General features: G+C 32.0%; 1 protein-coding gene across 1 annotated transcript; it reads right to left on the reverse strand.

Annotated features, from left to right (window-relative positions):
* Positions 1–2,069: 2,069 nt before the first annotated feature.
* LOC127706599 (prion-like-(Q/N-rich) domain-bearing protein 25) lies at positions 2,070–13,139 on the reverse strand. Its single transcript, XM_052211253.1, has 8 exons — positions 13,045–13,139; positions 12,008–12,127; positions 10,970–11,089; positions 8,897–9,016; positions 6,376–6,495; positions 5,725–5,844; positions 3,401–3,520; positions 2,070–2,077 (listed from the first exon to the last, which is right to left on the reverse strand). Exons 1-8 carry the CDS (start codon positions 13,121–13,123, stop codon positions 2,070–2,072), a joined length of 807 nt encoding a protein of 268 aa, XP_052067213.1. The 5' UTR covers positions 13,124–13,139.
* Positions 13,140–18,258: the final 5,119 nt, after the last annotated feature.

Below are 18,258 nucleotides of genomic sequence, written 5' to 3' on the forward strand. Positions count from 1 at the left end.
AAACTGTGAAAGTTTCTCATATACTGTAGCATTATAATCCATGTGATCATTTTCGTTTATTTCGCGGGAAAAGTTCAACCTATATCTAAGCTTTCGTCATAGGCAAACTATTTCCTGTAGGCTTGAATGCATAATTTGTTACAGAACAAATTATTCGCGATTATACACATTTTCTTCATCCCAGAAATTAGTGCCAACGAAAAAAAATGATAGTAACTATGACTTGAATACACATGACCCAAAATTTACGTGTTTCTCCTTTCCTTATATCTTTGTTGCATCTTATGCTTATTAATAGCACCAAGAAATAATAAAGAAAACAAATACACTGTCAAAACGCTATTTAAAATCAAACGGAATAGGACAAATAAAGCTTGATGTGAAATGTGAACAAATAGTTAAAAAAAACAATTCTTACTGCAAATACTGTTTACTGCCATACAATCTATTGGCAACATAAGATTTACCCAGAAGCAGGCGTCATCCGTTTTGTATTAATCATGTCAGCAGGGTATGCCTGAATATAGCTTTATAGCATTTTAAATAATCTATGAGTTTGTTCTAGCTAATGGGATTTAAGTTGCCGAGAGGTCTACGAAGTTTATTTAAAGCAATCACTAGCGTGTAAAAACTGAGGTTGTGAGTTCAAACCCCGTATGGGGCAGGTGCGTTCGGGTCTTATTCGACTACGATTGCCAGTTTTTCTGCCGAAAGTCAGGGTTTCTCTCAGGGCACTTCACCATATAATCTGCCTATAGAAACTGACCGCCACGATGTAACCAGTAGTGCTGAAAAGGGCGATAAACACCAACAATCAATCAATCTATTAGCTAACACACAGAACACTTGTTCTGTCACAAATTCTCATATTGTGATAAAACCTGTAACCATTTCATAGCACGTACCATAAAAAAATTAATATGATTATCTATCAAGAATTATTATGTGTATTTATATTTATTGGAAATATAAGTATTGAATGACGATTTTTATTTCACGTTTTGAGTAATACAAAAGCAAGGGGCGTTGAATATTAATATAAAGCGCTTCCGCTACATTCGGTTCTTGAAAGATCGGCATGTCCAGCAGCATGTTTCACACCAAGAAAATTTCAAAGACCAACAATAATTTCAGGAGGTCGGTAGTTGAAACGAAGTATTTATTACAAAAATATGTCCCAGTCGAGAACTAAAACACTTTAATGATCGGTCAACCCTAAAAACTCAGATTGTATGTTATTGTTCAAGAATGGAGAGTTGGACATCACAATATCAGCAGTATTTGCTTTTGTTTTCCTGATACATACACTGTTTTACGACCACAGGGTTTTCCCGAGGATAGCAACATCCTAGTAGTAACCATTTGTGTTGACATGACCTATCATTAATATGTTAATTTTTCTGTTTATGAAACGTTGAGTTATACAAAGCCCTAAGGTTTAAATCATAAAATCAGCAAAAGTTGCTTTTGTTTTCCAGATACATACACTGTTTTTACGACCACAGGGTCGATGCCACTGCTGGTGGACGTATTGTCCCCGACGGTTACAACAGCCTAGTAGTCAGCACTTGCGTTGATATGAATTATGTTTGATATGTTTATTTTTCTGTTAATTTACTGTTCATAATATTGAATTATTCAAAAGACTAAGATTTTGCTATCCCCAGGCATAGAATGCCTTAGCCGGAATTATCGTTTTTTAATGGTCTTGAACTTTCGTTTATTTCGCGGGTAAAGTTCAACCTATATTTAAGTTTTTGTCATAGGCAAACTATACTCTGTAGGCTTGAATGCATTTCATTTTGCCTTTGTTTTGATTGGAGCATAACAGATGGGTATTATGTAGATGAAACGCGCGTGTGGTTTACCAAATTATAAGCCTGGTATCTTTGATGAGTTTTTACTTAGATGTACGCTTGGCAGGATACTCATAATCCTGTCGACGTCCCTTTTTGAGGTAATACGATTCCCTAAGTAGTGTTTGGTACCTCGATTTTAGCACCAGTAAACTACAGTTGCCTTAATTTACATACGGATATGCTTTCTCTGTAACAAATAATAAGTTTCAACTATCGTCCTCCAAAATTCAGGTGAAATATTTATATTGCTACTCAAAATATAAAAGTATAAGTCAAGCATTTTTAGCTTTGTAAACATTTTTCTGACAAAATGCGTTTGGTGTTTTTTGTTCGGTTAATAATTGCTCCAACATAGTTATGACGAAAAACGACTGATATCGACACTACATATGTTTTACGACCACCATCACGAATTGGTTGACCGGTACGATGTGTCGGTGTCTAAACACACTAGAGTAATAGATACCGGTATAGTCGTCTGATCTGTTTAATCAATTGTGACCTATTCCAGAATGTAGTTTAGTAATGCTTTGCATGTATTTCAATATGACTGTGCTGTATCTATGCATTGAAATAATTGCTGCTTATATATCTTATCTGCATGTTCTGTGCTTTAATGTTATGTATATGTTATTTATATTCGACAAAAAGCTCTTAAGAGCTAATGTTTGTACTGTTATATGTGAATCGAATCAAAATGAAACTTTTGTATTCGTATTCGTATTCATGACATGTTGACTGGGGTGAATTCGCATGGCGGGTGGAGCAGGCATAGCAGGAGACGCTTACCCTATCGACGAACTTGGTCTCGATGCCTCAGTTTATGTTTGTTACCTTGCTTTGCGTCTTCCTAACTTATTTACGAGATTTGAACATCGGTAAACTACCGTCGCCTCAATTTAGGACCCAGTCTGAAGCCTCAGGGGGGCAGGAGGCCTTGTTTTGGATGGATTATTTATTTTTGTGGACCAAAAGGACAGATTATTTATTTTCTGCACTGTTGAAGCATGATTTTTTCATTTTCATTAAAACAAGGGACTGATTATCTATTTTCACAATTATATTTATAATATTTGAAAACATACAATTTTCAAATTCATAAATAAATAGAATTAATCATCATCCTCTGGAAGTTAATCTCCTGAATTGCAAACTGCATATATTGCATACGTACAAGGTATTAAAGCTGGGCTGTAACTAGCCTCTTTTAAAAGTTGTTAAACTGTTGTTTCAGTGATATTCTGTATTGCTACCTCGGTTGATAGTAAATTGAAATTCTTGTTTATCTGTTTTCAAAATTTATCCAATTTGCGGAACTTAAAAATGAAAAGCAACATGTTGCATTGTATGAACTAAAATAAAGCATTGCAGTTTTGGTAAACAATGATTCTTTTTTGTGGGTTACAAAGTTACGAAATTAAAGTTATGATAATATATAGAAAGCAGGTTGTCAGTATAGTGGTAAAATCTGTAAATCAAGAGCATCAGATACGAAAATGCATAAAATCTAGAATTGAAATACAAGCATAAAATGTAATTACTTTGTACACAAACATTCCCTTTCCAATACTTTGACTTTTCACATTGGCATTTCTCGTCAAAACATGTTAACGTGTCTTTGCATTGAGCTGTAGCATTACATGGAGATTTGTAATCTTTTCCTTAAGAAAGAAAATAAAATTATTTACTCTGTATAATATGTTATCCATTTTCTCAAAAACATACCCCACGGTATAGAAATATGGTAAATTAGGTCTTCTTCCGACAGGGAGAATAATACTTGATAAAGTAGGTCATCCGTTTTGCTGTGACGGATGTATATATTCGCAGCTACGTCCGGTCAGAATGTCGATGTTAAATTCGATGCCTCGTGTAGTGAAGATACAGGAGTAAAATAGGTACGAAAAAAGTAAATCATATTTAAATGATTTTTTCAAGTACAGATAAACAACTTCATGTCAAAAACTTTACATTCCAGTGAGGAATTTGGATTTTTATAGAGGGACATTATTTATTTGTACATTTTTCAAAAAAAAAAATACTCCTCTATTTTAACATATTTATGATCAAAGAAAACGTCTTGATATTTCAGTGAAATAATTTCTTCGAGGACTTATATAATATACAAAGGGTATATTACTACAAGAAAGACAGACAACACGATGCCAATAAACCACACGATAAAATAAAAAAAAAAAACTGAAGTCGGAGGGATGAGCCGTACCTGGCACCAATCGTGTTGCTCGTGTCATGTAAAATGTCCTATGGTCCCACTTGTTTTTGTGCTTATATGAAGCAGAAATCATACAGAACATGCACAAGACAAAAAGAAAAATCATCTTGTCAAGTTCTTAATTTCATTTTAAGATATTGCTGATGATGTCTGGAAGCTCAATAACCAATACTTCAGCGAGTGCTTGCATCTCATATATCCCAGTAAACTTGATTCAGTGGTTGTAGCTTGTTGCTGTATATATTGTTTTTTGTTTGTTTTTTTTTGTTTTGTACATTTATCATGTCGTTGGTTTTCTTGTTTTACATCTTTTATGTTTGAGCCTTTTATAGCTTGCTATGCGGTATGGTTTTTACTCATTGTTAAAGGCCTTATGATGCCCTATAGTTGCTTATCTGTACGTCATTTGGTATTTTGTAGAAAGTTGTCCTTTTGGTGATCATACCACATTTTCTTTTTATATTGAGATTACTATACTTGTCTCAATTAATACTGTACGCTTTCATATAATATGGACTTCGTTTACAGTGGTGTGTTCCTGACACAAAAAGGCACCAACAGAGTTATGAAGTTATGATGACGAAAACTAAAATCGATACAACATAAGTTTTACGGGTACTATAATAAATTGGTTAACCGATACGATATATCTGTGTCTTAAACCCCTAACGGAAAAGTTTTTGTGATCATAGATCTTTATCGATTGTGTACTATCTCCTATTGTGACATTTCGATGCATGCATAGTAGGAGACTTTTCATTTGTGGACATCCCATCTCGATCCTTCGGAGTTCATGCGATTTCCCAATTTATTTTTTACCTTGATTTATATTTTCTTTGTGGATTTAATAGATTTATATATCGGGGAACTACTGTTGGCTCTTGTTTATACGGAAAAGGAACAAGTCGATGAGAAGAGTAGCACAGTATGTCCCGAAATCTCTAACACGCCTACCAAACGTAAAAATATATGTTGTTAAGCACAAAACATCTGTATGATGTTAGTTTTAGAGATCTATTTGTTAGAATCAGAGAATTGTTTTTCATAACCAATGATTTGTCAAGTAATAGTAAATATGTCATGTCAAAAAACTTTATGAAATTGAGCATGCAACTTTGGCATGTTAAACTGGAACTAAAGATCGAAAACAATAATGCATTTATATCTATCATGTTTTGAAATATAATCTCTTAAACTACATTATTTGTACATTTTGATAGAATGAATGGAAAAAAGTTCTTTAATTATAAAAAAAATCCAAAGATTTTTCTTGAAATTGATATTTTGTATATAGATTTATTTCCGTGGGATTGATATAAAATAACCATAGGGACACCGACGTCGTTTATGATATATTAACGAATCGTTACTGATCGGAGATGGTTGATACTCATTTGAATATTCAATCATTTAAAATATCAAGTATTTGTCGACAAAAGTCTTTATGTCCCATGTATTGTAGATTATTTTAAAAGTTTATTTGATAAATTATATGATCTGAGAGTTTCTTGTAGAAAAACAAGTCTCATATAAGTGGATTTTGTTCTTTAGTTCATAATATACAAGTTTTCTGAACATCAACTATGCAAGTAGCCTAACAAACACAAATTGGATTTAAAACTGATAACATACGTCGAAAACACTTATCTTCATCCAGATATTCTAACATCTGACAATTGCAAAACTCGTTTAAGCAACGAAAGTCGTATTGGCATTCATTCTGGGATTTGCATGGCGTTCCTGCTGTTTTCCCTGATAAGACAAATGTTAAATTACTTTTAAATTTGCTTCATATATGAATACTTAAAAAAATTGGTTCCGTCTACTTTTCCTAAAAATAAAAAATCAAAGTACAAAATTCTGCTTTGAAATTTTATCGAATTCTTAAAGCTGAGATTTAAACGGATTGAGCAAATACTTAATACATTAATCTTACCTACTGAATGTTATGGGCTGGTTTGTAGACCCCAATCTGCTGATGCTCATTTGACTATATACGGAATTTGTTATGATATCCCGTTGTTTGTGTGTCTCTTCTAAGATCATTTATTAGATGTGTACAGTCAATTTATTTAGAATGACCCTTGTCCTTCCTTTAAGGCCGTAATGTGATTTTGTTATGGTTGCTTTGTCTCCTTTGTTTTTTTTTGTCTCGTGTAACGTTTATTTAACAGCAATTTTAATCCTAAAATATTCAGCAAATTCTGTTCATTGGTTTACTATTCCACTGAGCGAATGAAATTCTTGGACAATTAAAAGTTGATATATATTTAACATACATACTATTTACACAGTAGACGCCGTCCCAGTAGTCTGTGTCATGACACTGACAGGAATTTTCTCTGCAATCTAGTGTTTCCTTACACTGAAGACGATTTTCACATGAGAAGTTCATTTCTCTCCCTATAAATTTTTCATTTTCTTATTATAAAATTGTAATATTTATATGACAGTTTCTAGCATTGACAACATTAAACCGCACTACAATCAAAAATGCAAGAAAAAAAATGAAAAATAAGAAAAAAAAATATAAAAAACAAGAAAAAAAATTAATATGCGAAATTTTGGGAATTTTCTAATGATAGTCCATTTGCCAATTACCTATTTGATTCTGTGATTACACACTTTTTAAAACAAATTGCTTCCTTTTGTCAATCGTAGACTGGTTCTTTATCGGACAAAATGCTGCCCACGTAAAGCATTATAGGTTTGAAAGTGTTTTATCGAAGTTTCAACAAATTTTTAGTGGTAAGTATTTAGCTTAACAAAAAATAAAAGATTTGAAAAACTAAAAGGTTACACACATTACGCACAAATAAATTTGCTCTTTTCGCTAGCTCTCCATTGTCATATTCATGTCCCTTTTAAGGAAGACAACTAAAAAACCGATATCTAATTACAAGGTCAAATTCAAGAAGACAAATTGACTATTGAAGATAGACAATGAAATTTTTATAGAATGCTGTTGTGGTTAGCATTAAATTTGATAATATAAACTCTTTATTTTGGCATAGAATTTAAATAAACTATTTCGGAAATAGCGTTCATCTTTGTTTCAAGGATGGTTTCCCCATATCCTTTGTTTTTTTCAGTACTTAGTAGTCATTACAGCTATATTTCAAAGGCAATAGTATGTTCACGTTAGTAGGATTAGCTTAATGCAATAGTCGGTACAGCTGTAGATAATTATAAGTAGTAATTCATCACGAGTAGGTGGAGTTTGAGATAATTGTCTGCATCATTAAAGCGTTTTTGAAAGACGTATGTCCAGTACACTCCAAAATAAACATTCCACCATTGTCGCCTGCCTCAGCAAATAAGTCGTTTGAAGTCTTTATAGGTATTACGAATACGAATAGTTTTCGATTTCAAATTATCGTCCAAATAATTGATATTTTAAGATTTTTTTGTTTTTGTTTTTGTTTAATACTGACTGTCAAAATTAATATAATAATATTAATATTGTGTTTCACATTGACTTAGTGAAATAGTAGCCTCGGTTGACGATAATGGTTAAATGTTCACTTCAATTTGGTTGAATTGTCCCTTGTATAAAAAAGTAAAATCACAAAAATACTGAACTCCGAGGAAAATTCAGAAAGCAAAGTCCCCAATCAAATGGCAAAATCAAAAGTGCAAACACATCAAACGAATGGATAACAAAAAAATAAAAGATATTTGAAAGATTCAGACAATAATTGCATTTATTTCGGTATACTCATATGACATACTATTGACTATTAACAACAGCTGTATTGACTATTTCTATAAGCTCCACATACTCACGTGAACGTAATTTTAACTTTTAGGCAATGAAATAGTATAAACAAAAATACCAAACTCCAAGGTAAATAAAAGATGTTTGCACCTTTGTTTCAAAATAACATTTTTTTTATAAAAGACTTATCAATTGATAATATATAAATAACGGAACTTAAAAAGCAACAAAAAAGATTACATAAGAAAGGTCAGTGTCCTTGTTTTTGAATATAAGCAATCAAAAATTTTGCGGCAAATGACTTTCTCGAATTCATACATTTACATAACATTGGCACCTTTTTTCTTTAAATTAAAAAACAATGAAAAAGTCACAACGATTTTAGAAGATTTTCAAAAATGGCTTTATAAACTTTGTGTAATAAAATTATGAAAAGAAAAGTGAGAAAAGGGGCAACATTTTAACGGCACTACATAGATTAAACTAAAAATTCCAAATATCTGACAAAAAGTCATAAACAAGAGTAGTAAAAATCCTTTAAAAAAGAGAGACCATAAAACCTGACAATACTAAATGCTCGACTATATTAACCTACTGAAAGAATGGAAAACAACTGTCATATTTCTGACTTGGTGCAAGCAATTTCCTAAGAAAATGGTGGGTTAAACCTGGTTGTATAGCTAGCTTAACCCTCACTTCTATGAAACTTGTTTACAATTTCTTGATTATGAAAGAATATTCTTACAGAATTCATAATAATTAATGATAACGGTAACACGTAGATATGAAACTTGACACAAATTGTCAATGAAAAATAATTGATTACATTTCGAAAAGATCATGTTACAAGTTATTATGCATAGCATATTTTGAAACAAACAGTGACGCTCGAATCGAAATCGTTAAAAGGGTCAAATAAAGTACGAAGCTGAAAAGCATTGAGGACCCAAAATTTCCAAATGTTTGCCAAATACAGCTAAGGTAATCTATTCCTAGAGTAGAAAAAAATCACTGTGATAACCCCAGGAAATAAATATGGACAGAAAATTACGCAAATGCTAAAATTGATTAAGACCCAGAGCTTACTCAGTTTACATATCGTGCCATTCCAATAATCCGACGATATACACTGGCATATGTGACGATGGCATACTAATGTAGACAGACATTCTTCTGTAGTACTACACAGTTCGTTTGACTGCTTTCCTAAGAATAAAAAAATATATATTACATTGTAGTTATAACTGTTGATGCTGTCATAAACATACCAATACGATACGGTATTTCTCCTCCGATTTAAAATTTATAATGGAAATGTGCCGATAAGGCAAGTCAATATGTACGATACTAATTATGCAGAAAAATTTAATGAGAAGATGTAGTCGATCTTTGAACTGATTATAAGGGGTAGTAATGTAGAATTTTTAACAATTTAAAAGTTTTAATATTATCACAAAGTTGTTATAATTGATTTTTGAAGATTTTAAGAATCCACATCCGATCCAACGGCTTCTAAATCAAACTTGAAAAATGATTTTTGTCCCCTTTAATTCCTGATGAAATTTTAATCTGTATACCTAAGTAACCGAAAAAGAGAATAAGTTTTCTTCTCGTTAATGGTAATGATTCTTTGACTCCTTTTCATAAAGTCATACATTTCTCAGTGTATTTGATGTCAGCTTATTTTCATTGATATTGTTGCTTTCAACGAACGTTAATGTTTTCATAACTGAAAAACTTTACGATAGGGATAAAGATACCAGAAATAAAACTAGTCAAACGTGCACTTAAGATGCTTATTATAGAGCTGTTGTTTTGCACTTTTAAATAACAAATCACTACATGCATCGGTAAGATTCTGATGCCCCGCATAGAAACGACTTCAAAATAGAATCTATGACAACCGTGATGGTTTCAACTTTCAAATTGTCAACTTCCTATCCCCCAGCAGTAACATAACCTGTCCCATCGTATGCCGTTTACGCTTGTGCGTGCTCAAAATTTTCGGACTTTTATAACAGGGATGGGCCCTTACCAAAAAGTGCTTCAACAGATTTATGAGGCAGAACGAACGGCTGAAATCAACACTAAATAAGTTTTACAGTCACCGTCCCCATAACGTTGACCGATACGATATATCTGTGTCTAAAATAATTAACGACATGTTTTTGCAGTCTTAGATCTAACGATCTAGAAGAGTCCTCCTAACTGTCATTGTACCGACTGTGCCCTATTCCCGAATGTGAAATTTTGACTGACTGTGGATACTTTTAGCGGGTGATGCGTGCATAGCAGAAGACGAAATTTGAACATTGGTTAACTACTGTTACTTACTTGAGATATTGCATATTGTTTAAGCATATAGATACTACGCACTGGCATGATGCATATCTGATACATGTTGCATACTGATCTTCTTGGGAAGAACACTTGTCTGATACATGTTGCACCGTGATTGCGTGGTGACATTGTGCACCAAATTTATCTTTGACAGTATTTTTTATAATAACAATTACTTGTATCTGTGTTTTAATTGCCTTAAAGGTGACTGAGTGAGTTGTTAACCTTTTTTTGTAAGTTCTTTGCTTATTTTGATAATCAAGTGATCGAGATTCAAAGTGGGAGGGTTAGTGCCAAATTACTTGTAATAAGTTTTACCCTGACACATGTTGAGTAAATGAATTGCCATTGCATAAGCAACAACATTGATATAGCAAAATAACAAAGTGTATACACAAATATATAAGGAATTAGGTGTTAAGTACAGACATATGACAGTCTCTATTAAATTCATTAACGAATTTCATATTTAAAAGTCTGCCATCATGACGTGCTATTTTATTCTATGTCAATAAAAAAATCAAGAAGGTTTTAAAAATTACTCGTATATAATACAATATATGTGCCTTCGAATTTCGTTTCTTGTCTTGTTGTGTTGTTGGTTTGCACTCTCAACAATGTTTACCCTACACATTTAAAATCATATCAAATTAAACAAATTCTTGATGGCACAATTTACCAAATGGTAGGATTCACATTTTTGGACTGTAAAAAAAAGAAGATTAAAAGAAAAAACTAGAAAAAAAAACAGTTACGTTTATAAAGTGATGTCAACAAGAGTTACACTTAATATGATGTAAGACACATGTCAACACTCACTTATGATGCATTGTTTGTCCTTCATGTAATGTGTTTCATGACATGAACATATTTCTTCCACGCAAAGTAGGTCATCTTGGCATTCAATCTGAGAAGTACACTGCATACCGGCCATTTGTCCTGTAATGAACAATTACATAAGGGAAGAGATAGTGTGTATACATTCATAACTCAAAAATATTGCTGGAATTTCTGTACTTCTACATGACTTGAATTCAAAGTATAATCGTTTTCCCCGGGGGAATTAAACACCTATTGCTTTAGAATACTGGAAAACGTAGTGTGGGCTCTTCAAACAATGACTACATTGACGTCGAAGTCTTTATTTGCGCGTCTAAATGTGCATATAATGCAGTAATATTAGTAAAGTTGAATAAGTGTTATCCTTTAAACAAATCTGAGAATATATGCCCATTTTCTTATTCATAATGAACTTAAAATTTCGGCAACAAGAGTTTACCGATGTTCACGTCTCATATATCGGTTTTGAAGATATATATCAAGGTGGCTAAGTTAAATAATGAAACCGCATGAACTCTTAACCTGTTTAAACTCATAAGAGATAGAGATTCTAAATGTTGACAGGTCAAAAAAATAAAATATTCGCGTACAAAACGGGGTTAACATCTGTCTTTTTGTATTTATTGGATTATGTATAAGTATTGAAGGATATCTCAAAGACATGGAAATACCTAAACCGAATGAAAAAATATAAAACTCAATCTCACATCTCGATGAAAGTTCAAAATGGCAGGTTTTAGCTGCAGTTTTTTGGCATGTTGGATATTAGATACGGTCATATGCTGTATGGTGGCTGCCTCATTGACCTTTACTTAACATTTGCCTTATTCGTAAGGCTGATCTTTTCACGAATTTGGTTGATGTCGAAAAAATATAAGTTCCAAAAGAACAAGAAACATTTTGATTTTACCTGTAGACTCAAAATACATTCTTCAAAAAATGTCAGAGTAGAATTGTTACCAATTCCTGTATTATAATAGCAAAAATATCTTAACATTGAAGAAACATATATCTTACTCATTATACAATTGGTTCCATTCCATATAAGTTCTATACTGCATCGGCAGGTACTCTCTAAACATATAAGCTTTCCCCTGCATTCAAATGAATTTCGGCATGTTGAATTAAATGTGTAGCCTGTTAAATTAATAAGTATAAAGAGACATCATAACAATCATAAAGAAATCAGTGCTAGATCATTATTTTCATGTATGTCTTTGTTTGATTGTCTATGTTAATTTGATTTGAAAGCAAACCAGGTAGAGTCAATTTACTGCACTTATTTTACTTTCAAAATTCTTAAAATCGACACTAAATTTCCCATTACAGCATCTTAGTGTACAATGTATGCATCTAGACATTCTGGTTCTTTGTTTCTTATTTCAAAATATCAAATTGAAATAGCATTGATTAAAATTTACGTTTAACAAAAATTGTTATAGATGTTTGCAAATTTTGACTATTTATTAGAAAATGAATAGAAGAAAAATTGACATCCATAGAAAGAATTTCTATTGAAATATTGATTGTCTTTAAATTACATTTTAATTTATTTAGGTTTCGTGTGTCTTTTGATACAAAATTTTACTATGATATTGTAAAATGTGCATTATTCTAGAATTATGTCATCGATAAAATTATGTAAAGCTAAATTAATGTTTATATATGACTCTCAATTGTTTACATTATTTAAAGTCTTGAGAATATTCTTTAGATTTCGCCTACTTTACATACTGTCTCTTACTTTTAAACAAATACAGGTAGAATTAAAACTACCCTCTTTATCAAACCCATGCTAACATTTGTGAAGGTTGATATTTATCGTGACATTTTGTAATAGGAAATCTTGTAAAGTCTCCTGTAACATAAAATATTATTTTCAGATATTTGGTTAAATAATTGTCAGAGTTAATTGCCGAAACGGAGACACAAGTCCTACTGTATATGAGTGATAACCACGGTAATAAAAAGTTAAACAAATTACTAATAACAAATCCATACACACCACATTGATAAATTGAACTTTAAAATAATAAAAAAAACATATAGTTTACCTTTATTTATGGAAATGTATTCTACAGATCCAACAAGAATTGCTAGGGCAGAAATAATCAAGCTAAATGTTAATACCATTTTCCAACTGTAATGAATCGCGCAAATCATAGCCGTGTGCTTATATAGAATTTTGAGGCTACTTAAGGTATAAAAGAGACGGAAGATATCAAAGGGATATTCAAACTCATATGTCGAAGATAAACTAACAAAGTCAAGGCAAAAAACAGTCTAGAAAAAACACAATAGAAAACTAAATACTGAGCTTCATGGACCCCACCAAAAAACAGGGTATATCTAAGGGCTCATATACGAGTTTTATGAAAGTCATACACAAATACACAAATACACAAATACACAAATACAAAACCTTTTTCGAACTTTTTAACCGGAAAAGTTTTTTTTCCATAATTGCACTTTTTCAATTTTGAAAACATAATATATATGTATAGATCTTGACTTAATTATTTTCCATAGGTCAAATAGAACTGTCTGTTTCAAATAGGTAATAAAACGTACGTAAAACATATGTTTGTGTGTTTCATATTTCCACTCCATTGACTGCTCGTGAATAGTACGAACAGCTGACTAAAAGACTGAACATGACTTAATGATTTATTGTGCATACCTATTAGATGATGTTAAGATCAAAATGACTGTTTCAAATTAAAATTGGTTTACTGTATATCCGATTATCAACCGTGCATTTTGTTGTTATTTTTCTTTGTTGTTCTTTTTGTGGGCGTTCTTTATACGAATTCTTGTGAAATTAAAATAAAGAAGACTTTCATTATCTTCTCTAATATGTATACCAAAAAAAAAAGAATAAATTCCGACAGCTTAACAATCCTTATTTTTATTAGATGGATTAGGTAATCTCGTCAAGGCATTTTTTTTTCAAAATCCAACAAATCAATCGACATTTTAAACAAAAAAGTAGATATCTTGATCATATATAAAAAAGAAGATGTGGTATGATTGCCAATGAGACAACTCTCCACAAGAGACCAAATGACACAGAAATTAACAACTATAGGTCCCCATACGGCCTTCAATAATGAACAAAGCCCATACCGCACAGTCAGCTATAAAAGGCCCCGAAATGACAATGTAAAACAAGTCAAACGAGGAAACTAACGGCCTAATTTATGTACTAAATATGAACGAAAAACAAATATGTAACACATAAATAAACGACAACCACTGAATTACAGGCTCCTGACTTGGGACAGGCACATACATACAGAATGTGGCGGGGTTAAACATGTTAGCGGGATCCCAACCCTCCCCCTAACCTGGGACAGTGGTGTAACAGTACAACATAAGAACGAACTATAAAAATCAGTTGAAAGAGGCTTAACTCATCAGATGGATAAAAATACAAATACTACAATTAAAAGTGGACGTGGCCAGTTACTTGTAAATCCAAACAACAAAAAGACACTAAGTACAGACCTGAGAGTACTCGCAGTTATTGACAGTTAGATCAAAGCCACTAACAACTAATAAAAAAAATCATATATCTGAGACTAAGTTATCAATCCGTACACATCCAAAATCCAATGGATTTAGTGTAAAAACGTCATAAACAGTCAGAGAAAAACATGACCTTGTGCAATGCCAAGATACAGGTATCGACAGATTGTAGATCCGTGAATGTGTATATGTATATAACAATAATATTTAGTTTGCTTTTAATCTGATAACAAAATCAATATCAGTACCAATAAAACAATATTTAATGATCTAATAACAGTGTTGAATTGGTAACCTTCTAGAATAAGTTTATTTAAAGGATCGATAAGTTTACCAGGATCGTTTCTAAATTTCCGGGTACGATAAACAATATTGCCGTAAAAATGAGGATGTGCAATCCCGTTTGAAATAAGTTTTCTACAGGTACAACCAAACTTCAAAACCAAATCTGTGGAAGAGTTTAGTAAAGGTTTTAAGTAATTTCTGGTAACGAAATCCCTGGCTTAATAATTTATCAGTAATACATAGATTACGTTCGTTAAAATCAAAAACGTCACAACAGACACGGGCATAGCGAGCGAAATATAAACACCGTAAGATGGTGCCAAAGGAACATCACCATTCAAAAAGGGAAAATTAACAATAGGGAACGAAAAATCGAAAATCGAAAAATATTTTAGGGTGGAGTTTCCCGTATAAAACCGAAATATCTAAATCTAGGAAAGGACAGTTGTTACCGTTTAAATTTGATTTATTTAAAGTAAGTTCCTTTGGGTAAATTTTGGCAGTATATTGAGAAAATTCTTGATTAATGAACGAAAAAATATCATCAAGATAACATAACGGTAAGTGTTGTTGAATTTATCAATTAAATGCAATTAAGACGGGTCTTTACTGAGTTTGGTCATAAACTGTGATTCATAACAGTACAAAAACAAGTCTGCTATTAAAGGGGTGCAACTAGTGCCCATATGAATACCTACAACCTGTCGATAAACTTTGTCGCCGAAACGTACATAAATATTATCAAGGAGAAAATTAACAGCTTCAAAGGAGGGGCGAAAGATACCAGAGGGACATTCAAACTCATAAATCATAGATATCATGATATGTTAACCTTGTCATCAAATCTGGTTTTACTCGCGTCTGTATTACTTAATTATAAACCTGTTCAACCACTAGAAAGATGCCACTGCAGATTGACGTTTCATTTTCTGGAGTATCAACACAGCCCAGTTGTCAGCAATTCTGAATAGTTTTCAACTTATTGATTTAGTCTTCCAACTGATTTGATTCAAACGCTACTTATTAGTCTTATATAGATGAAACGCGCTTCTAATGTTTTTGCACTCCATTAATTACAGGGAAAATGACTCATCTAATTTTCACTTCCATGTCTGTTAGATATGAAACTTTAATACTTCAACTGACATTGGTGCAATAAAGAGTACTTGTATATTTTATATATGAGAAATAGAAACAAGGTCAGAAATGTTAAGCATCAAAGATTAATTTGATTGCGTGCGGACTTGTTAATAAGCTAGAGTCTATCAGGAATCATCATGGTGAAATTTTATACAAATTCATTCCATACCATCTTCTCTCAGTCTTTCTTTTTTTTTTCTTGAAATACATGAATGTAATATGAAAATCTGGAGATGTGGTATGATTGCCAATGAGACAATTATTAACCTGAAAACAGATGACGTTGACTTCAACCAATGTATTTCCATTTATTTCTATGTTTTACATATTAAAGTTTCCTCGTGTATATAAGTGTTTTACTTCAGTATTCAGGAGTAGACTACATAAGTACGATGCACTTGTGTCTGCTCCCTAATGTTGCTTTCTACAAATAAACAACTAAACTTAATCACAAATACCATCGTATCAAGTATCGAAATATTATCTTTAATGATTATATTTTTGTGTGTTTTGCAACACGTCTTATGTCTATTTGTTTACATACTAGCAAATGACATATAAAAGCATACGTAAAGACGTTCGAGTATGGACGGGTCTTCACGTCTGTATTCTTTAATTTTTAGACCAATTTTATTTATCCTTTTTAGGCCATTTACCCTCTATTTTTTATATTTTAGAACCCCATTATTCCCCGTTTTTTATTTTTGTGGCCTATTTTTCTCCATTCTTTAGTTTTCAACCCTTTATCCTCTGTTTTGTGTCCATTATTCTATATAAATTCAGTAACCCAATCCAAACCCTCAGACATGATATTATTGCGTCTTACATTTGTTTATGTATCTCTCTTCCTCTCACTCATGATAAAAATGGTATGAGACGCTCAAATAAAACGTTTATGTCTGTTTGTTTATACCCTTTATAAGAAGTCCTTGTGATATTTTAAAAGATTTTTTATGCTTTGTTTTTTCTAACGCAGCGTTTTAAAGACTCTTAAGGAAAAAGTATTTGTCTAGTATGGTTTATTGGATTTATATGTAAAATATTGCAAGTTCTTATTGATAAAACGCAAATAAATTGTAAGTTTAGTTTGACTGTGTGACAAATATGAAAACTTACTAAGTCATGAAAACTCTTATCTAAAATGAATTTAGAAATAATACGCAGAAGACACGAAACCAATTTATAAAAAAGGTAACGATATGAAGAGGTGTCAGAAAATACAAAAGGAAAGGAACAATATACTAACGAGACAAAAAATAGTAACGAAATAGGTCTGACGGCCATGAAGTACAGCAAGTTAAGACAAACTTTGAATTTCATAACCGGGAATTATATCAGATTCTCAGAAAGGATAACCATAATTCAAAAGTACTCTGTTCCTCATGTGTGATCCGTCATGTTGCCAAGTGGTTAACTTGTTATGGAAACATTTTATACGGGACAAAACCAGTGAATCAAGTAACGTGAAGCACTATTGGAAATATTTTACGACACTTTATGACAAACTCACCCGAAAAAAATCTATCATTTCTTTTGTCGTTCGAAAAACCATATATACATTTCATTCAATTTCATTGGTTAAATTTTAGAAACCCCCATCTGGTTCATGTTGTCGAAATGTCCATAAAAAGAACCTGCATTTGAAATGGTTTATATATTAAACAGCAGTTAAAAAATTTAAAATTTGTAGGGGTTGTGTTCATCTAGCAGAATCAGCAATTATCATTGTTTTGATACTCGCGTACTCCACATAATATATCTGTATGTCTGATTTTTGTTGGGACATCAGAAGTAAGCCTCTCCTAGTTAACCTGTTATACAGATGGATCATATAGCAAGGAGCCAACGGTGTGCCTAATCTGACGAATGTCATTCATGCCTATGGGTAGAAAAGCCTCAGAATATGGCATGTCGCGAAAAACATCTTTTTTTTCTAAAAGCAGAGAATACATTTGTACTAAATGTAAGATTGAATCTCTGTCAGACAAAGTATATCTTAAATCGGTTTGTCTGTTTAGAAATACCCATTTGTTTTACTGATCTCAAAACATTAGTTTGAATTTAATATAATTGTAGGTTTGTTATGTCTTTTTTTTTCTTTTTATGTTTTCCCAAACCTTAAATAAATGAATCTCAGTTGAAATATACATGTCACGCTAAAACAGATGCGTGAAGATCGTAATCGAGTTCGACGATTTATAGCAGAATCTTTGCATCTTTTTGTGATATTAGGTTAACTTTTAAATCAGCTAGATATCATTAATCAAATTAATTTAAAAAAAAAGGTTATTTGATACATTCAATGATTTTCCTTC

Source organism: Mytilus californianus, unplaced genomic scaffold (genome assembly GCF_021869535.1).
Source record: "Mytilus californianus isolate M0D057914Y unplaced genomic scaffold, xbMytCali1.0.p SCAF_6, whole genome shotgun sequence".
NCBI lineage: Eukaryota > Metazoa > Mollusca > Bivalvia > Mytilida > Mytilidae > Mytilus > Mytilus californianus.